The 21,219-nt window shown below is 44.8% G+C and overlaps 1 protein-coding gene across 6 annotated transcripts in view; it reads left to right on the forward strand.

Moving 5' to 3' along the window:
• The window catches only part of LOC137588329 (rho GTPase-activating protein 23-like), a 47,022-nt gene extending 26,085 nt beyond the window's left edge, over nucleotides 1-20,937 (forward strand). For 2 of the 6 annotated variants that reach the window (XM_068305348.1, XM_068305346.1), the window contains exons 2-24: nucleotides 6,085-6,276; nucleotides 7,016-7,046; nucleotides 7,480-7,572; nucleotides 7,868-7,946; nucleotides 8,020-8,080; nucleotides 8,670-10,092; nucleotides 11,360-11,524; nucleotides 12,419-12,527; nucleotides 13,024-13,063; nucleotides 13,194-13,331; nucleotides 14,244-14,552; nucleotides 14,670-14,731; nucleotides 14,945-15,051; nucleotides 15,465-15,577; nucleotides 15,704-15,856; nucleotides 16,412-16,490; nucleotides 16,696-16,769; nucleotides 16,871-16,960; nucleotides 17,050-17,175; nucleotides 17,267-17,311; nucleotides 17,563-17,656; nucleotides 18,438-18,469; nucleotides 18,572-20,937. In XM_068305348.1, coding sequence (XP_068161449.1) covers nucleotides 6,085-6,276; nucleotides 7,016-7,046; nucleotides 7,480-7,572; nucleotides 7,868-7,946; nucleotides 8,020-8,080; nucleotides 8,670-10,092; nucleotides 11,360-11,524; nucleotides 12,419-12,527; nucleotides 13,024-13,063; nucleotides 13,194-13,331; nucleotides 14,244-14,552; nucleotides 14,670-14,731; nucleotides 14,945-15,051; nucleotides 15,465-15,577; nucleotides 15,704-15,856; nucleotides 16,412-16,490; nucleotides 16,696-16,769; nucleotides 16,871-16,960; nucleotides 17,050-17,175; nucleotides 17,267-17,311; nucleotides 17,563-17,656; nucleotides 18,438-18,469; nucleotides 18,572-19,516 — 4,560 coding nt within the window. In that variant the 3' untranslated portion in view covers nucleotides 19,517-20,937. Of the gene's footprint in view, nucleotides 1-1,969; nucleotides 2,186-6,084; nucleotides 6,277-7,015; nucleotides 7,047-7,479; nucleotides 7,573-7,867; nucleotides 7,947-8,019; nucleotides 8,081-8,669; nucleotides 10,093-11,359; nucleotides 11,525-12,418; nucleotides 12,528-13,023; nucleotides 13,064-13,193; nucleotides 13,332-14,243; nucleotides 14,553-14,669; nucleotides 14,732-14,944; nucleotides 15,052-15,464; nucleotides 15,578-15,703; nucleotides 15,857-16,411; nucleotides 16,491-16,695; nucleotides 16,770-16,870; nucleotides 16,961-17,049; nucleotides 17,176-17,266; nucleotides 17,312-17,562; nucleotides 17,657-18,135; nucleotides 18,292-18,437; nucleotides 18,470-18,571 lie in introns of those variants that run through there. The other 4 variants (XR_011034043.1, XM_068305343.1, XM_068305345.1 and 1 more) reach the window with 4 other exon arrangements.
• The last annotated feature ends 282 nt before the right edge of the window (nucleotides 20,938-21,219 follow it).

Raw genomic sequence — 21,219 nt, forward strand, 5'->3', positions numbered from 1 at the left:
GTCACACCAAATTGTCCGTAGGCGTGAGCATGCTTGATTGTTTCATATAGTCAGCTGGGATTGGCTACAGCAGACCCGTAAGGCAGATAAGGTGCTGAAGGCGAGATGACTCGTCTACAAGAAAATGGATGAATAGATGGGTGGTGTTTGTAGCATTAAGGCCAACTTAGAGGAGTTTTCCGTCAGGGGTGTCGTATGGGATGTTTTCCAGCTCTGGTGGCCTCTTTCAAAATCTGACTGGATGATTTGTAGGAAGACAGACATGAAACCTATGGACAAAAATTTTTCAGAAAAAGCAGAATGTTTACATGACTTTGTTAATATTATAGGCCTTGTATATTAATTATTCATATGCACATTGATACACATGAACACAACACAAACAGAAGACTGCAAACATTCATGAATAACCTACGCTCCACAAATACCACTGACTTTTGTCGACCTCATGTTTAATAGAAGACTTTTCCACAGTACAACACCCCGTTTAAAAGAAGCTGCCTCTGGCTACAGTGTTGTTCTTCAGGCACTATACATGACTGCATGCTGGCCCCAGCATTGTACTTGTGAGTGCAAAGAATTACTTGTTCTAAATTCCTAAGTTCAGTAATTGGAATTGGTAACTGTAAGGACTCTATGACATTTTTACCTGATCTGTTCAGTTGGATTGATGTTGCATCGATCTTGTGTTTCATTCATTCATTCATTCATTTTCCAACCCGCTTAATCCGCTAACGCAGGTCGCGGGGTAGCCAGTGCCTATCCTGGCAGTCTCAGGGCGTGAGGCGGGGGACACTCCGGGCACGACGCCAGTGCACCGCGGAGCCACATAGAAACAAACAAACAACCGTGTTTGATCAAATAATGTTTTTGTGCACATGGCTCACGGTTTGCTCTGGACACCAGCAGCAGCATCGTGTGAGGTTTAAAGGAGGAGACAGAGTGACCCTAGACAGTGTGAGATAGTCACATTGCTGTCTGCTCTACCAATGGGATGGACTGTGTATCAAAGGGATGAGAGGTATGTGACTGAGAGTGGGGGGGGGGTGGGAGAGAGAGAGAGTGGGGATGTCAGCAAATACACCCAAGGGAGATAGAGAGAATGAAAACAGAAGCATGCAGGGTAGAGATGAGGGAGGACTATACTTAGACAGCAATAAAGATAGTCAGTCCCGGCCAACGCAGCATTATATTATCAGCATGGAGTGGGACACACAAGATCTCAGGGCAGCGTGGGATTGTATCCACTTATAAAATCTGGTCTGACAGTGTGCTGGTTTTTCTCAGCCCAACTAGCCACTATCCCATGAATGGAATTCAACTGGTTTGGGATGGATTCCTGTCTAACAATTAGAGATGGACCCACTTGGAGACAGTTCTATTCTGGAAACATAGAAGAGGACAGGTCATAAGTTGGGATAATTCCTGCTACTGGAGTTACCTTGGGGCTAACGCTGTTTCCAGGGCTATTTCAAGAATTCTCTATCCAGAATGATGAAGCAGATGAACTGAAGGGTGAAAGAAGACATGAAGACATCGGCTTTTTGATCACTGAAATTAGCCTTGAATTTTAAAGACAAGAATTATCACGGCAGGTCGGTAAAAAATAAATGAAGGCTATGTAAAGAAAGTGTAGTGGAAAACTTGTCAGCATGTGATAATGTCATTCAACAATGGATTCCTTGATTTGGACTTTGGATTGACCTTTGACACCATGAGAAGAAAGCAAGAATTCAGTTATTGCAGATTGACTCAAAAAAAACTTGGTGCTCTGCCTCCTAATTGCTAGTTGTGTGTGAGGGTCCTTCCCAATGATACACACTTGACTGTCATTGGCCATAATGCCTCAAGCAGAGATTGTTCAGAGGTGACCATATATGTGATTTGTGGGCTCTAAACCTGTGGGCCCCCCAAAACTGCCTGTGTTCAACGCATAGACAGTAAATGCGTTTGTACATGTGGAGGTGCTATGCTAACATTGACAGGCATTGCACCAGCTCCATCAGGTCATGAATGGAGGTTTCAGTGTTCTGTCGGGGTGGACTGTAGTGATGCAGAACCTCGCTGCATCTGGCTGGCAGTTTTAAGGGGTATTTCACCTCGCGCCTCACCACGGCCAACCCCCATCCCTTCACCAAGAAGACGGGGCTCACGGAGGATCATTCACCGCCATCGTGTCTCCTGGGTAAGGGAGGAAATGATCATTTTGGGTAGTAAACTACTGTACCTGATTTGGTTGCAATCTTCAGTAGTATTGGATTTTAGTATTTTCTGTTTTTTCTCAATATTAATCTCTCCTTTGAATGTTAGGTCTTAGATTTGGGTTGAGCCTAGGTTTAGTTTATTGTATTCAGCTGCCTGTCTCTCTGTTAGGAAGATTACAAGAATCGTGACAGATTTTTATCTATTGACCATTAACTACAAAATGGATTCTAATGAAACTTGTTGAAGGGTTGGGCATATTGAATTTAAGCAACTTTTTAATTTTGAGTGGATCTGGATAAACATAGATTCTTTTTTTTTAAATTTGGAACAATGTTAGCTGGTTTTGTTAAAAACTGGTGAAGTTCTTGACGGTTTACCATATAGTAGAAGAACAGAAAGACATTTGGATCCAGATGAAAGTATGGATACATGATTTTTTGTTTACTTTTTTCAGCATTGCAAGAACTCTGTTGACAGTCTTTAGGGAATATCTGCTCAACCCGTTACAAACAGAAGTCCACAACTAGGAATGCAGCGGCAACACAACCAATCAGAACAATTGTTAACTTTGTAATTTAAAAGTAAGCAGACCTCACTGCCGTTTGCAACTTTAGAAGAGATGGCAGTAGCTTTTAGTGTTTCAGTATTTTGAAACACTACAGGGCTTCAGGCTACAATCAACACAGGAAGAGATTTATAAGGGCGAATGGAACTTAGTACGGTGTATCATAATTTTAGATGACCAACTCATTGAGAACTGATGAAATGTCACCTCTTTGGTTCTCATGTAATCTACTGTCCCAGGACTTTTGCGTATTGGCTGCATGCTCCTTGTTCTCTCCACCCACACCTGATAAACTCCAGATCAGTTTGTTTGGTAAACCGAACCATTTTGTACACCAGAGCAGACAAACTAGGCAAACCTAGCCCACAATCTACCCACATTTGTTCAACATAGGAAAGCAAAGCACCCTAAACTATGAGTTGAATGACATTTAGCCCACTGAGCATCAAAGTCATAGCAGTTCATGACAAAGACATTGATTGCTAGTGACTGATGTTAAGACTGGACTAGCTGTGTCAGGTTATGCTGATGTAGTTTATAACATCAGCCAAGCCAGTTAACCTGTGCATCTCTTGTGATAACATAATTGGAAACAGTTTAACTTTCTATGACAGTGAAACCTCTGGGCTATTCCAGGCAGACAACACAAGTTGAACTGCGACCAACTCACACCTGCACAAGAAATGTCTCAGTCGTCATCAAGACACTTCTCAGTTTGGTGGTCTGTTCAAGTATGTGTCTTTTTGCCCGCTGCTTCATGTCCATTTTGCTGCTGCACTTTCAGCTCCACCAACACAACACCAGCATCCCCCTGTAGAGTCCAGGAAGTGTGTTTCAGTGAGTTACCTCATCTCTCCCCAACATATCCATACAAACATAACTGGGGTATGAGACCAGAGCATGGACAAACAGTGTACGGGTAGTCCTCAAACACAATTGGTTCCGGGAGGCTGTTCGTAAGCTGAATTGTTCGTAAATCAGTACTAATATATATTTATTTCGATATATTATTGCTATTTGAGGTTATTTAAATGCCATTACTACTTTTAATACGAAAGTGCAATTCCCAATGACTTACCAGAAACAATTGCAAGACATGAAAAACAACACATAATGAAATATTATACTGTAGTACCGTAATATAGTTTACCTTTAGAGCGAAGGAAGAGCAGGAGGAGGGAAGAGTTATTGTCGGCGAGAGGCAGAGCTGTCATCAGAGGAATCATCGCCAGAGATTTCTATGGAGATGTCTTCACTGGAGAGTTCCTAGCACTAGCCTTTGCTTTACCAGCCATAATAAACAATAAAGTATCCAAGAGGGTACGAAGCCTGAGATGCTCAGAGACACGTTCAACATCAACAGGGGGAGACGATAGTGGGAGATGCATGAATGCAGCGGTGGTTGTGGCAGAAAGTGGAACTACAGGACAGTAGTCAGATGAGAAAGCATGCGTTTGTTGGTATCTACAAATGTTCATAAGTCAGATGTTCATATCTTGAGGACTAATTTGAGTATGCTGCAGTCTGAAAACGCTCCATTTAATGATATGAGCCTAGTAAGGACTGGCTTTTGAATTGGTCTGCAGTCTGTCCTCATGCAGAGCACTGCTGATCTGAAAACATCCAAGGCTGTTATCATGTTCATGGGTCGTCGTCTCTCCTCTGATCTGATGACTGTGGACAGGTGTGTTTCCTCTGGGATCGTCTCCCATCTTGTTTTAACCTTTCCTGTCTGCTCTGTTCAGTACCACGAAGAAATCATAATTGATTGCTGCTGCCCTTTTTAACTATGTGGGTGTGTAGTTTGTAATCTAGGGGGCCTCAGTTGTTGTTCTTGGTTTGTGTGGGGGGAATCGGACCTGTCAGTCAGCATTCAAACGGAATGATAGGATTGGAAGAAGATGCAGCACGTGGTATTTGATTCGTTCGGGTGTGTTATGCCATCTCCGTCCCTCACATAGGTGTTATGTAACGTAGCACCGAGCGTCCTGTTGACATTCAGGGAAGCACGATGAGACCGATTCCGTCACTACACACACATTCATGAGGCTTTATATAAAATCTTGTGTCTGTGTGTAAATGCGGGTGTGTGTGGTTGTGATCTCCCATCAAATGCTCGAGCCTTTTACACCAAACACCGTTTGAATGTGTCTGCATACCTGCAGGAGTGACAGTTTTGCTAATCCAGCTTACACTGTACAGTATACAATGTGTGAATGAGTATGTGTGCACATGCATGCGTGTGTGTGTGTGTGTGTGTGTGTGTGTGTGTGTGTGTGTGTGTGTGTGTGTGTGAGCGTGCCGTGGCCTGAATGTCAGATCAGCTAAATCATTTCAATGCCCAATAGTAAGGCTCTGCAACTGAAATACTGAAATGACTTGTGGTGTCAGACGAACACTGAGTGGACATGGCCATGAGTTATGTGTGAGTCAGCACTGGACACTGGTAAAAATGGTATTTTTACCAGTGTCTTCTTTTAAAAGAACATTTCCCTGAAGAGCGATAATGCAGAAAAACATCAACGCATTTAAGGGTTTTGTTTTTGTGTAAAACTAGACAGGAGTTAATGCAGACCGTGGTCTGGTTGAACATGAAAACTCAAAAAACTCCACTCTGGCGTGGCATTTCACACTGGGGGTGTGTGAGTGAATGTGGTGAGTGTGTGTAGGTTGGAGGTAAGCATGTAACTACATCTCCCCGCTGGATTTCAGCTGCAGAGATGTTGATTGATGTTTGTGAGGGTTATTGTCAGAATAATATTTTCTATGAAGTAGCAAGCAAGTAAAAAATAGTCAGACTGAGTTGTGAGACTGAACGTGTGAATTTGTGCCAGTCTGTCATAATGTTTTATGTATAGTAGTAACTCAACAGTGGCCACCACACTACCGTATCTTCTGGAACTGATGGAAGTCCTGAATTAAAACTAACAATGGAAAAAAATGTGATTGACCTTCTTTGGTGTGTCTTCCCTTTACTTCTTGAAACTATTTTTGGAGGTGAAACTTTCCCAAACACACCTCTGAGGGTCTCAACCATCCACTTCCTGTCTCACAAAGCAGACTTCCTGTTGTTTTCATTACTGGATTAGTCAGGTTGTTATGCTGTTTGTGCTGAATCAAAGCACACACATTGTGTGTATTTTTCTTTGTTGATGTTGGTGAATGCAGATCATTACACTCTCACCTGATAAACTCACACAGACTTGGTGATACTTGTGATGTACTGTAAGACCAACAAAGCTAATGTTTCATTCATTCCCTTTGGCGAGGAAAATGGAAGCTGACCTAAACATCTACATCCTCCACTCCCGTAGGCTAAAGGGTGGAGAGATGGCATGGTGGCATCCAATGAGAACAGGAGGCGGCCCCTGTCGTCAGGTGAGGTGGAGGGCGTGTCCTGGCACGGCCCCCGGACAATATTCCTCCAGAAAAACTCGCAGGGATTCGGATTCACTCTGCGCCACTTCATCGTCTACCCGCCGGAGTCGTCCGTCCACAGCCTGAAGGTCAGCAGAACGTCAACCGCGCGTGTGTGTGTGGGGGGGGTGTATGTGTACATCTGTGGATGTAAGGCAATATATTCTCAAAAAAAATAGGAAAGCAAATATTCAAATATTAAAAATCATATTAAAATATTATTTAATATTTAATATTAGCAAATATTAAAAATAATCCTTATTTCAAAGATTAAGCTCGTGCTGTGTTTCTTATGGCGCAACATTCTCACTGTTTGAAGATGCTAAAACAACCACTGGAAAGTGAAAATAGTGACTAAAACTGAGAAACAATAGAAAATGCACCAGTTTATCATGACTGTTGTATTAAGCCTAAAGGCCCCAGTGGGCTCACAATGAGCTGGCGTCTTGTCTGGGGTGTATCCCACCTGTCATAGTTATCTGTGATTGGCTCCAGGAGACCTGCAAGGAGGATAAGTGGCTGAAGGTGAGAAGATTACAGTCTCATGGAAACGTAACCCAGACTACCCCGTCACCTGGGTCAGACAGTCCTGGGTGGGATTACATTCAACCTTTATCGATTAACTTTTATTTATATAGTGTTAATCACATCAGCAGACATTTCAAAGTGCTTTAACAGACAGAGAAACCCAACAGAACCCTCCAGGGGAAGCATGAGAGACAGCGTTGGGGAAAAACTCCCTCATTGAGGAAGAAACTCTGTGCAGGACATTAAATGTGACCCCGGTCGGGACCCCTGTTTTTCTAACACCTGCTTTGTGTTTCACAGGATGAGGAAAACGGGAATGCAACGGGAAAAGGTATGTTTTTAGAGTTTTGTCTGTCTTTATCAGTCACACAGTGGTTGCTTTGGGAACTGAGCTCTGATGAAGCAGAAGTGACCCCGTTGTCTTCTGTGTGTTGGTGGAGTTCATTCAACTTACAAAAAACCTTTTCTGAGTTAATCCGTTCCAAGACCGAGAAGTCAAACATCGTCAATACCCACTTCAGGGGTCTCAGCTGATGTTGTATCGATCCGCAAAGTGGGAAAGAACGAGATCCCAAAAAACTTGAAAAAAATGTTGAGCAGCTCGCATGCCAAGGTCCTACTGTACTTTAGAATAGTCAGAACTTTGGTGTTTATTGTTGTGTGTGTGTATGTGTGTGTGTGTGTGTGTGTGTGTGTGTGTGTGTGTGTGTGTGTGTGTGTGTGTGTGTGTGTGTGTGTGTGTGTGTGTGTGTGTGTTTACGTAGGTGGTCAGAGGTCTCGGTTGGAGCCCATGGATACCATCTTTGTGAAGAGTGTCAAAGAAAATGGTCCTGCTCAACAAGCTGGTCTTTGTACAGGTAGAGGACACACACACACACACACACACACACACACACACACATACACACACACATACACGTATGCATGTGCGCAGTTTCCAGTTCAGTTTGATTGGACCACATGCAGCCGTAGTCAGAGTCATACTATTAATCCTGGGTAATGTTAGACTTTAGTCTGATGGAAATACTGGAAAAGTCTCATAGCCTGTGTGTGTGTGTGTGTGTGTGTGTGTGTGTGTGTGTGTGTGTGCGTGCGTGCGTGCGTGCGTGCGTGCGTGCGTGTGTGTGTGTGTCTGTTTGTGTGTCCATCCAGGGGACCGGCTGGTGAAGGTCAATGGGGAGAGCATTCTGGGTAAAACCTACTCTCAAGTTATCACACTCATCCAAAACAGGTAGGTGTTTGTGATGAGATGATGACATCAGGTCTGTCTGTGCTTCATTCATATTTCCTGATGTTTCTTGTAGTGAAAATATTTTGGAGCTCTCTATTATGCCAAAAGACGAGGACGTGTTGCAGTTGGTAAGTGTGAGTATTAACGTTCTTCTTTTTTCTCATCTTTCCCTCTCTTTACCTTTTGCTGTGTTTATCTGCAGCAGTTAACCCGGATTATATACAGGGTCGGGTGTTACTGTAGTAAAAAAATTAGTCGCAAATTAAAACTAAATTAGCAAAACCTAGAAGTACACCTTGGTAGCATTGTCCAATTATCAATTAGCTCGTGACAAAATCATTTTTTATTAACAGGTATATAATTTCACTTCAGGGATTAATAAAGTTGATTTAATCTTAATGTAATATGAATCTTAATCTTAATAAAAAAGTAATTAAAAGAGATGATGCAACAGCAACAGTACAAACTAAACAGTTAACAGCAGGAAAACATTTTACTACGTCACACAGAATTGGAAATGTAGGTTTTCTAGTCAGATTAAATGATAAGAATGAAAATGATGTTTGTCAGTTTTGACCAGTAGGATTCTGAGAAGAGCTAGATTACATTAAGAAGTACTTTTGCATCTTGCCCCCCCCCCCGCCCTGTCTGCCCCGTCCATCTTTGTTCTTCTATTTTCTCTGCCAGATTTGACACTGTTTCCCACCCCCTTTTTGTCCTTAGGCTTACTCCCAGGATGCTTACCTGAAAGGTAATGAGCCATACTCGGGGGGGGCCCAGAACCTCCCGGAGCCGCCGCCTCTGTGTTACCTCTCCACCAAACCCAACTCCACCGCACCACCGACCCACAGCCCCCACAGCCCCCTGGACAACTGGCAGTGCCGATCTGTCCCCAACACCTCCCCGCTGGACAACCGGCCCCCTGCTGCTGCTTCCACACCCACCCCTGGCTGGCCCGGGGGTGCTGAGGACTCCGGCGGTCTCTTCTCCCCACCGGGGTGGCACCGCGGTCGTTCGTCTTCCGCCGTCAACGCGCTGGACTTCCACTTCGCGAACCACAACGCTGCCATCGCCTCCGCCACCCTGCCCCCGCTTCGGAAGAGCAGCACGCCGGCGTCGTCCCGCAGTCACGCCGACGCCGTGTGCCACCAGGCGCTGTCAGACTGGTACTACAGCCAGGCTCAGGCCGCCGAGCGCATGTCCCCCCGCCACCGCAGCGTATCTCAGGATCGCTTAGCGGAGCTGGGTTTGGGGTTGGTCCTGGGCCCCGGGCGTCCATGTGCCCCCAAAACCACTACGGAACACCATAGAAGAGAAACTCTCCACCACCATCATCATCATCATCATCAGGCAGCTGCTGCTTCCCATGATGCCTTCTGGCTCACCGGCTGGAGCGGCGCTCCAGGAACAGGAAGCGCGTTGTGCTCGGAGAGCCTACAGGCGGCCTACAGCGAGTACGAGCACAACTACGGCCGATCCGTGGAAACATTGGCTCAGGCCTCTGCATTGATCCCCCCCCACTATGATCAACCTTCACAAGCCCCCAAAATCACAAAGTTGAACAAACCCAGTGAGCAGAAGGTCTCAGCAGGGCATCAGCACCAAACCACAGTGTCATCGCCCATCGCAGCTTCCTTTGTGGCGCCCCCCAGTGGCAGGCAGTCAGGCCAGCAGGTAGCTGAACCCCAAACCAGGAGAAGTAAAGACGACGACCTGGGGGGCTACAGAAGCTACAGCCCGTCCTTCTCCCACAAAGCTGGTCACCTCCTCCAGCAGGCCCACTCCTTCAGAGAGTCCAGCTACAGCCCCCACCTCAACTGGAGCCCTGCAGACGGAGACGGGGGGGTGGCACCCAGACCTCAGTCGACCCCCGCCTTACCCGCGTCAGAGGAGGAGCGAGCCCGACTAGGGGAGGACAGGGAGGTCATCTCGCCGTTCCCCCTCAGCCAGGAGGTCGTACTCAGACAGAAGCACCGGACCTCCGGTCAGGCGCTCCGACATTCTCGCTACACGACGCCTGTGGCGTCTCCTGAGCCCCCCGGGGCCACACCCACACCGGGGGCCTCCTCCCCCATCGCCAGCCGCAGGGCCAACGGCAGCCTGGCACAGCACGCGTTCAACTCCCTCTCTTCTATCCCCTTCATAGGTGAGTGGTCTGTTCTCTGACAGCTGATTTAACACAGACGTTACCATAGCAACACAACCTCTCAGTCAGTAATCGGCACATTTTGTTATAATCTATCACTTGATGTCTACAGAACTTAATAATTACCGTCCTACATTAATCCCCTGTAGGGTAAAATATATTTACCTTGATGTAAGTGAGACGATGGCGGTGCACTTCCTGTATGTTTACATTTCTCAGCACCCGTGTGTGTGTTTACACCTGTTGTGTGTCAAATATTTGTCAATGTTTGTTCCTCCATAAGTGTTATTTTCTTTGTATTTTGGGATGTCGTAGTCATTTTTTGGGCAGTATGTTCAATGTTTGTCTACTGGAAAAAAGAGTTTCAGTCATAAAATCAATTTCTGAGAAACAGACACTCTGGAGTCAGAAATAATCTCTCATGTAATATTAGATAGATGGATTATCGTACGAATTCAGACGGAATACTGGCTGATAATAACTTCATCACGAATTTTGAAAACATGTCAATTTTAAATTTGAAGTCAACTGAATGTTAATTTTCAGAGACGACACAACAGAGTTAAACTCAACAGTAGAACTCAGGCTTTGGTGCTTCAACCTTAGGTAGTCTATGTAATGTGTTTACTGTCAGCAAACATTACATTATGTACATGCAAAGGTACCGTTTGGTACCGCTCTGTGTGAAATAAACTGTGTGATGGATGCTGCTGGACAGATTGACGGAACCGGGTTGGGTTGGCGACCTTTAGCAGACACAAGACCTGACCTGACATTCAAACTTCATTTCGTTCTTAGTGGAAAGACGTGCTGTGATGGTAGTTTTGCGGTGTGTTTAGAGAAAATAGAAACTAAATTTAAAAAACCCTGACATTTAGCTTATAAGTTATTTAAAGTTGTGCTCAACTAAACTTAGGAAAGTTCAGTCATTATTCTATATGTTTGAATGTTTTGCTGAAGTCTTGAGGACACTTTTCAACCTCATCATAGACTGCAGATCTCTTACTGTACATGTCTAGTCTAGTATAATCTACTGTCAGTAAAATCCACACGTTCTTTCAAACAGTTCATCTTGTTGCTACGTAGATTTTTGCGGTAGCTGCTCCTCACTTTGTTTCCCGTCAGAGTTTACGTCTGCCTCCAGAGTCGCTCCATCTCAGACAGATCTAACAACCTGAAACAGCTGAAGCTTTTGTCAGCGGAGTCTTGTCCGTGCTGTTAATCGTCTCTCATCCCTTGTTGCTCACCTGTGATGGTAACCTTCCAGATGAACCCACCAGTCCTAGTATTGACCTGCAGGCCTGCTATGTACCGGCCTGTTCTGTGGTGTCCTGTTCCCAGGCCTCCACTATGGCCACCCTCACCTCCACATGTGTCTCCCCCACCCTGTCCTCCGTCTACCCCCTTGTCCAACTCCGTTCTCAGGACTGCCGTGAGTCTCACTCACCCACTCTGAATAATGACAGAATCAGAAAGTGATTCACCGATATGTGTGTACTATGTACTATGCTACTGATCTGTGTACTACACAAAAAAATAATGTGTTGTTTTTTTTTTAGACACATTTAGAAATATAAGTATTTCATGCATTGATAGCTTTCATGTGTTTATTTGCATATTGGGTATCAAAAGTAACAGAAAGTTATTAAATTATATTGTTAATTTTTTCAGCAATTACTGAATAACTGAATATGGAACACATTTTTTTTAGTAACTGTATTAGGATATGTTTTTAAAACAACTCTCCTGGCCCATAGAGGTTCACCTCCGTCTGTCTGTCCATCCACACACATGTCCACTGGTTCAACCATTTTCCCTCCAAAACAGCCTCAGAATCCAATGATTCGCACACAGCCTGCAGGCTCCATAAAGATGTGCATCCCATAGTTGGTCTCTTAAGTTTACTGATTATTTTTAACATTTACATTCTTTTATCTGTGAATGTCTACTTGATTTTCTGTAGCTATAATAGTCAATAGGCAGCGCCATAATTTTCATTTTTGAGTGAACTGTTCTGAGTCACTTAACATTTACAGAATTCCTTCCATTAAAAAGACTTTTTTAATTAATCTTGTCTAGTGGAAGTAATTAAAGACATTTTCTCTAATGTGTTGAGACACACGCCTTGTTTTACTTTCAATGTCGTGAACAAAAGGCGTCTGATGTTACAACTACTGACCGTGTGAAGGTAACGCAGGCAGCTGAAAATCACCCTGACAGAAATCACGTCAGTCGTTCACGTTCTTGTTTTTTCATATCCTGACATTCGATGCATCCTTGTCTCATCCTCTGCTTCACCTCTGTGACCTACCTTCACTCTCTTCAGGCAGTATTAAAGGTCGCCGCTCCTCTTACCTGCTGGCCATCACCACTGAGAGATCCAAGTCCTGCGACGAGGGTCTCAACACCTTCAGGGAGGAAGGCCGCGTCTTCTCGTAAGCTGGGGATTTTTTTCAAACGCTGAATTTTAAAGTCACCTGAAGGAAAGTCGTTAGTTTCACAGTTTAGTTTGTGGTGAAGGTGTAATGTGGTTGGGGTTAGAACGGTCCATCCATAACCTGTCAGAGGGATTCAGTGAAACTTCATCCATACTTTTAGGGGTTATAAAAGTTTGCATCTCGTTTTCTCAATTTCCTTGTTTTCATGTACTTGAACATGGTGATTTCTGTTCGCTAACATTCAGCCACGTTACATTATATAGTCAATCCACATGATCACGTATCAAACTTTTTCCATATGTGACATTAGAGAATGTCTTTTTTTATTCAATATAAAGACATGCTATGTGGACACCAGCCATCAGGGGGCGATGGAGGTGCTCTAAATCTCTGCTGTTTTTGTAACGTGTGTGTGTGTGTGTGTGTGCGTGTGTGTGTGTGTGTGTGTGTGTGTGTGTGGCTACACGTGTGTCTGTGTGTGTCTTTTCCACAGCAAACTGCCAAAAAGGGTCCGGAGCTTTTTCATTGATGGGGTGAGTCTACTACTTTAATTAGACTACATGACATTGAAATGTGCTTTATAATTCCATTTTATTTATTGTCCTCCGGTGAAGCAAACACTCTTTAAGGTGGAATGCATCATGTCCTTAAACTGTGTTCTAGTCTCTGGACAGCCTGCGAGCCCAGGAGGAGGCGCGTTCCAAGCGCCATTCCACATCTGAACTGGGAACCATCACGTTCAGTGACATCCGTAAGGAAGGCTGGCTGCACTACAAACAGATCCTCACGGAGAAGGGAAAGGTACTACACTCTGACCCTCACCTGAAGCGGGCCCTCCTCCCCTCCTCCTCTATCACCTGTCAGGATGTTTTGAAGAGTCCCATATCTAATGTAATATAGTTGATTTTATTAAGCCCTGAACTAAGTTGGCTGAGATTTGAGGTGGAAAAGTCATTTTGTTCCTCATCAGTTTGAGCCCAGATGACATCTGGAGTCCAGTAACAACTCATAGATTTAAATTGTTTCTGATACTGGGGATAAAAAGACACGTTCAACGCTTTAAAAGTATAGAAAGTACAGTTGACAGCCCTACTATGTTTCTGTATTAGTCCCTTGTTCATTTCTTAGAGAATGTGAGGATGAATAAAAAATGTTGATGGAACAAACAGAGAGGAATCTTAATTGCAAACAACAATCACCGTCAGACTGTTTCCTTTGCAACATAATATTTTGTGCTCTAAAAAGCTTCAGTATGACTAAATCCAGTAGTACCTTGAGTTAAGAGCTTCTCGACATGTGTATCTTTAAATATGAGCCGTGCTTCGGCTAGTTAGCTGATGGATACACCATCAGTGACACAGTCTCGTTCTGGTGGAGTGAAGACGTAGATCGTGTGTTCTTGTGACTTTTGTGTCTCTTTTCATTCTTCGTCATTGTTTATGTAACTTATATGCAATTAAGTTTACACAGGTAAAGTCTGCATGTCTATTGGTTGATAAAAAATGTTGTTTTTTTTCATAATTTAGGGGGCTTGGGGCTTTTTTTTGTTTTTTACAAGGCTGGAATAGATTAAAGTGATTTCAGTTATTTTAAGTGGGGTAATGTTAAACTGATATCTTGAGGTTCTGCTGTAAAGACAGTTTGACTCATTCTGTCATGAACAACATGGACACCAGCTGTTAATGTGTGGCTCCTTGTTCATCCCCACCGTAGAAAGTCGGCGGTGGCATGCGGCCGTGGAAGCGCGTCTTCTCCGTCCTCCGCTCCCATTCACTTTTCCTCTACAAAGACAAGCGAGAGGCCGTCCTTCACGGGGCGGGGGCGGGCCCCAGCCAGGAAGAAAATCCTCCGATTATCATCCGCGGCTGCCTGATCGACATTGCTTACAGCGAAACCAAACGCAAACACACCCTCAGGCTGACCACGCAGGACTTCTGCGAGTACCTGCTGCAGGCGGAGGACAGGGACGACATGCTGGCCTGGATCAGGGTCATCAGAGAGAACAGCAAGACCGACAACGAGGTGAGAACCTCTGGGTGTGAATGACTGCATGAATTAATGTCTCCACTGATTAGGAATCCATCCTATTTTAATTCAAACACTCATACCAATCTTATCTGTGATCTGCATTTTCACCAGGAGATCAGTTTCTCAAGACAAGCTCTCATCAACAAGAAGCTGAACGACTACAGGAAACACAGGTCAGCACAGCGGGTCTTATCTGCTGAAATTATTAGTCATGATAGTTCTGGGCTTGAAACCCAACTTTAAAAGCAGTTATTTAAAGCCTAAAATGTCAAGACGCCCATCTTGTTGTGTAAAATATGACTTTTATAATATTGTTGTACAATCTTTATGAGGAAATCCTGATTATTGTGCAGAACCATGAAGAAAGCATCTCTCTTTTTGTGCAGCCTGACAGGAAATAAGCCAGACTTCTCTCCTCGAGCCCATCGTATGATGCCTCCCTTCCTCCTGGCCAAGACCGACAACACGTCAGTGGACCGAGCCTCCAGAGGCGGTGGGTGCAAACGTGACAACCACACACCGATAAGTCAAAGTAGCGACACTAGATCAGTGTTTGAGGCTACTTGACCTATTGGCCATGTAAAAGTCTGTTGGTGGTGTGTGTTCAAGTCCCATCAGCCATCGTTCTACCCGTCCAGTAGATTTTACATGAACACGACGATGAACCGACAAAGATGGACAAAGTTATAGTTTTTTTTAGTACACAAACCAGATGACATGATGATATATAAACAGGATTATTTATTGATCTTTATTAATCAGAGAAATAACAAGAATCACTCCCTCTGGAAAACAAATGTATAAATATTTGAAATGTGCTTCAAAAAATTCACTCAAATTTTTTGATATCCTGTTATTGGGATGAAACTAAGGTGTGTATTAAAATTTGTGTGCATGTTCTTGCAGATGAAAACAAGGCGCTGTGGGGCATCAACATCATGAAGAAGACCAAGAAGCCAGGCAGTCCAAAGGCGTTCGGCGTGCGACTGGAGAACTGTCAGCCTGCTGTCAACCATAAAGTCAGTCGTCTGTTTCATGGCGGCGAAACGACAACGTGACGCCGTGCATATAAATAAACAGACTGAGATGGTATCACTACAGATCTGTGAGAAACACACCCCCCCTCTCTCCAAACCCCCGTTCAGTTCGTCCCTCTGATCGTGGAGATGTGCTGCGGCGTGGTGGAGGCTTCGGGTCTGGACTACACGGGGATCTACCGCGTGCCGGGGAACAACGCCATGGTGTCCAACCTGCAGGAGCATCTCAACAAGGGCATGGACATCAACACCGCTGAGGAGGTGAGCAGGAAGTCACACAGGATGTTGTGTTTTTGACGTTTGCTAACAAACATTCTCACCTCAGATGTCTTTGTACTCTGAATTGTTTACTGTATTTTCTGCACAAGGCGCACCTAAAAGCCTTTAATTTTCTCAAAACCCAACAGTGCGCCTTATATATGAAAAGGTTTTAAAACAGGCCATACATTGAAGATGAGTTCTCAGCTGTAACCTCAACCCCCACGCTGTTACCTGTCTGGTCAGCAGCCCAGACAGAATACACAAGTCTAAACTGCGTTCACCCCCCCCACCACACAAAGTTACCATCTGTTTCAGGTGTCAACCCAATAGCAGTGACTTGGCTTTTGATTTTGAGAAAAGGCTCATTTTCATTGAGGGTGCGTCTTATAATCAGGTGCGTCTTATACAGTATATGAATGGTTTTGAAATAAGCCGTTGAAGGTGCGCCTTATTGTCCAGTGCCCCTTATAGTGCTGAAATAACTGTAGTTGTATGCGGGGGGTCATTTCACAGGGCGGCACCAGGAAACACTGAAGTGTGTCTTTGTCTCCTCAGAGGTGGCAGGACCTGAACGTCATCAGCAGCCTCCTCAAGTCCTTCTTCCGAAAACTACCAGAGCCGCTGTTCACTGATGGTGAGATCTTTGTGGTGATCTTCGTCGTGCGTCATGATGGATATGAATTTGAGCTGCTAATGTATTATTTTCTCACTTTGGATATGTCGTGGGATGTTGTCGACATTTTTTCCACTTGAATGTGACCTGACAATAGTTACTGCTGAATAACTTTTGTAACTCAGCCTTATCCGTGAATGTTGGTCATTTTCTACTGTGACTACAGACAAATACAATGACTTCATTGATGCCAACCGGATAGAAGACGCAGTCGACAGACTGAAGACCATGAAGAAACTGGTATGTGGCAGTGGAACGTGTCAGAATGGAGAGAATGGAAACTGTTAGATGTGTTTTCATTGATGACCTTCCATTTCTTTCTTCGATCCTTCCTTGTCCAGATCCACGACCTTCCTGACCACTATTACCACACCCTTCAGTTTTTGGTGGGTCACCTCAAGAAGGTGGCAGACAACTGTGATAAGAATAAGGTGATAACCTAATCTGTTCATGCTCTAAACTCCTAATCTGGAGTTTTGTCCAGACTCACTCCACACATGAACATAACTGTGTTTTCCAGATGGAGGCCAGGAACCTGGCTCTGGTGTTCGGTCCCACTCTGGTGAGGACGTCAGAAGACAACATGATTGATATGGTCACACACATGCCTGACCGCTACAAAATAGTGGAAACACTCATCCTGCAGGTAAGTACAAGCATTATTAATATTCTGAATGACTTAACCTTGTGCTTTTTGTAAACAGCATCAATTATTGTGTGTGGTTTTACTTCTACAGCATGACTGGTTCTTCAGTAATGGAGAGTTTGATGAGGAGAACAAGGTATGTTAGACCCTACCAGAGGGTTTGTTGTAGTTAACATCCAGGAAGGCTGGGGAAACTGAGATTGTCTTACACTCTTTTTCTGTACTTCCATGTTTGGTATGGTTTTGTGTTCTTGGATGTGTATGTGTGTGTGTGTGTGTGTGTGTGTGTGTGTGTGTGTGTGTGTGTGTGTGTGTGTGTGTGTGTGTGTGTGTGTGTGTGTGTGTGCGTGCGTGTATGTGTGTGTGTGTGTGTGTGTGTGTGTTAAGGCCCCAGAGGATAAACACGACATGCAGCCTGTGCCCAACATTGACCATCTGTTATCTAACATCGGCAGGCCGGGGATGCCAGGAGAAGCATCAGGTGAGAAAGAGTCCAACAGTAAAGTAGAACTGGATTCAGTAGCACTGACATTTACTTGAATCAACAGTAGAACCTACAGAGAGGATGTTTCTACTTAATCAAGAATTCAAAGTTACAGAAAATGAAAATTTACCTGCGGTTAGTGGTGGTACAACAGAGCACATCTGACAGACAAAAATAGTCGGATTTGGCGATACACGTTTGAATCATGAATGTTTGTAAGTCAGATGTTCGTATCTTGGGGACTACCTGTCTATAAGTTTCTATTTTCACAAGAAATCAAAAATCTTTAAGTCAAAGTAAGCAACTTCCTGTGAGGATTCCAGTGAAACCTTAAACATTATTTCTGTTCTCCTACCGTCCAACGGCCTCTTAGAGACTTGAGCCGTCGCCTTCCTCCCTCTAACATCTCTATAAACTAACTGTTTCCTGCTTTCTCTCACCTTTCTTTTCTGCCCTTTGACCCTCTTCTTCTCCAGCTGAGACGATGGACCAGCCTCTTCGGTAGGAACAGGATTTCCTCCTCGTGTCTTTTTTTAAGACTTCCATTCCTTTTCTTTCTGTCTGTCTTGTTTGTCTCCGGTTTGCCGTCATTCGTCTCTGATGTTGAACTCGAGCCACTTTTGCTCTTTGAGGTAAAAGCAGATAAAGCTGTGATTATTTGATGATTGTAAAGATGATCCTTTTATCAAGATAGCTCCCTTTCCTATTCCTAATACAGTACTGCCATCACCTCTCTGTTGATGGTCAGGTGATAATCTACTGTATTATTTTCTAATAGATTCCACCACCAGCGATTCTCTTAAGTCTAAGGTAGGCAAGAAATCTTTCTCTTGTGTTTTCCAAGTTATTTCAGGAATCATAGTTGATGACGTGTGGAGTGACTGTTAACGGACTGAATGTCGTACCCTTCAGATTTCTTCAGGCTCCAAGAAAGACCCGAACGCCGGGGACTTCCTGCCCCTGTCCATCATCTCTGCCGTCACCCGCAAACGTAAGAAATGCCTCAGCGCCCTCCTGCAAGACGGCAGCACCGACGACGACCCCGAACACGAGCCGGTCAAAGCCAGTAACTACAGGGGAGACGAGGGAGGGGGTGGAGGAGAGGAGGAGAGAGGGGAGGAAGAAGCAGTCAAGGGGGAACACACGATTCCTAAAAAAGAAAAAAGAGATGAAGAGGAAAATTGTGGGGAGAAGGCGGAGGGTAAACAGCCACTAGAGGGCGATAGAGACGTGAAGAAGGATGTTGGAACAGATGTTTCAACAAAAAGAAAAGAGACGACCCCACCGGGACACGCCCCACATCTTCATCCAAACCGTTTCCTCTGCTCACACCGTTCGATCCCCACCTCGTATTTACGACCCCCGCCTGCATGTAACCCCCCTCACGGTCTGCCCAGAGGACGCCCCCCAGTCCCTTTCTGGATTAGACCCACCAGGCCCCCGAACGTCTACCAGGCCTCCAGCTTTACCCAGCAGCCAGAGTGGAACCAATCAGCACCCACCAACCGGAAGACCAGAGGCGGGAGGACGAGGGCCGTGTCCATGAACCTGGACTACGAGCTGGGCTGGGGGGAGGACAGAGTCAGAGGACGGAGAGCAGAGAGGGTGGAGGTGATCAGGGTCATTGAGAGGACACCAGGTCAGCAGAGGTGGGATCGGGGTCCTCAGGGGTCCGTCGTGGGTTCCGGGTCAGTTCAACAGATAGATCCTCTACCCTATGTTGGTCAAGAGGCCCCCCCTCTGCCCTCGGGGTGGGTGGATCACGGCTCCTCAGGACCGGCAGTGGTGATGAGGAGATCTGCCCTGGGCCCTTGTGACAAGACTAGAGCCTGGCGCCGCCACACGGTCATCGTCTGACCCAAAGGTGTCAGCTGCTAATGAAGAACACAACACTCACCCTTTAGTCTGTCGCCACCTCTAAAACCAGTGACCAGTGTTTAACCAGTGTTTAACCTTTACTGGAGCTGGAAACATGTCAGGATGAAGACGTTATATCATTCATCGGTCACGTCATTGATCAGCTATTAGTTCTAAACAGGTGTTTTTGGAAAGATTCTCCTGCGGTAGTATCTAAACTGTGGATGGGGAAACACGGCCGGAGACAACAGAAGGTCCCGCCTCCTGGAATTACTGCTGGGATTATTGGTTTAATCCACTGGCTTTAAACAAAAAAACATTTTGAAAATGCTCAATTGTAGAACTGTAGAAATTAAACCTGAGACAAAGCCATATGAGACATTTGACACTCCAGAGACCGGCTGCTGTGGACTCCAACAGTCCCCACTGGGTTTCCTCCACTCTTGGGCAAATATTCCATATGCACGCTGCCCCCCTCAGCCTGGGTACTGCACAGAGCTCTGGTTCACAAGCTCTTCCAAAATCTTCATGTGGATCAACAGGGTTTCAAGGATCCACAAGAGCCAAACAACCCACGGTCTCTTTGGGTGACATCACTCGGCCACGATGGGCAACGCTCCCACAGACTAAAACCTTGCATGCTTGGGGTCAATGATTTATAAAAAATATGCAAACCCAAAAGGTTTAACACATGCCTTTTGTGCTTCCCTGTGTGTGTGTGTGTGTGTGTGTGTGTGTGTGTGTGTGTGTGTGTGTGTGTGTGTGTGTGTGTGTGTGTGTGTGTGTGTGTGTGTGTGTGTGTGTGAGTGAGTCCAGGGTAAAGATCTTCATCAGAGAAGTGTTTAAGGCAGCTATGTGAAGTCAAGCCAAATCCTTTTGTCCTTCAGAACCAGAGGCTTCAGATCCTCCTGTCTCCTATCAGTGTGTCGTACAGTCATGTTGTACTGCGTCCTGTATCACACACTTCCATACTCCAACTGGCCAGTTTGACTGGATGCCAAATATATACACAAGTGAGCAGAAAGCGCTCAGAATGACAGAATGAGTGTGGAATTATGGACTAGCTTAACAATTTAAAGTGTGCAAATAACCTTGAATGAAAACCAGTCTTACCGGAGTGATCTTTTTTTACTTTTCTGTATTTGTTTTGCTTCCTTTGTGGAAGTTTTTATCAAACAGGGTCCAGAGAACAAAGTGGAACTGACCCTCAGTGTACTGCTAACCAACGTCGTCCAAGCAGAACGTTTTTGTCTTAATCACATCCCGTCTGTCCTCGCTGTCTGTGCCCCGGTTCATGTACGACTTCAGTTATGTGGGTGTGCATTGGCCAATTTTGTAACAGTTGTACAAAGCCTTGTTAAGTCAACCTGTGCATATAAATAATATACATAATATATTAAATTATTTGTTTTGGAAATGGATGATTTTGTGTCTGATTGTGTAGTAAAGTGAAACAACACCTACTAACTGGTTTATTTCTTCTGTAGAACAACAATAGAGACACTTTAATATGCAGTCATGCTTCAGTCTGATACATGGGTGTTCATTCAGGGCAGTTGTGATGACAACTCATCCATCATTTAGATAGAAGAGGCTTAGTTAACACTCATCACTTCAGCGTCCAACTTTAGATGCAACCAAACAAGTGGATTATTTCACACTGAGTGGATCCACTAACGGGTTTGTGTGAACTTCATTAGAAG

This window comes from Antennarius striatus, chromosome 21, assembly GCF_040054535.1.
Source record: "Antennarius striatus isolate MH-2024 chromosome 21, ASM4005453v1, whole genome shotgun sequence".
In the NCBI taxonomy this organism is placed as follows: domain Eukaryota; kingdom Metazoa; phylum Chordata; class Actinopteri; order Lophiiformes; family Antennariidae; genus Antennarius; species Antennarius striatus.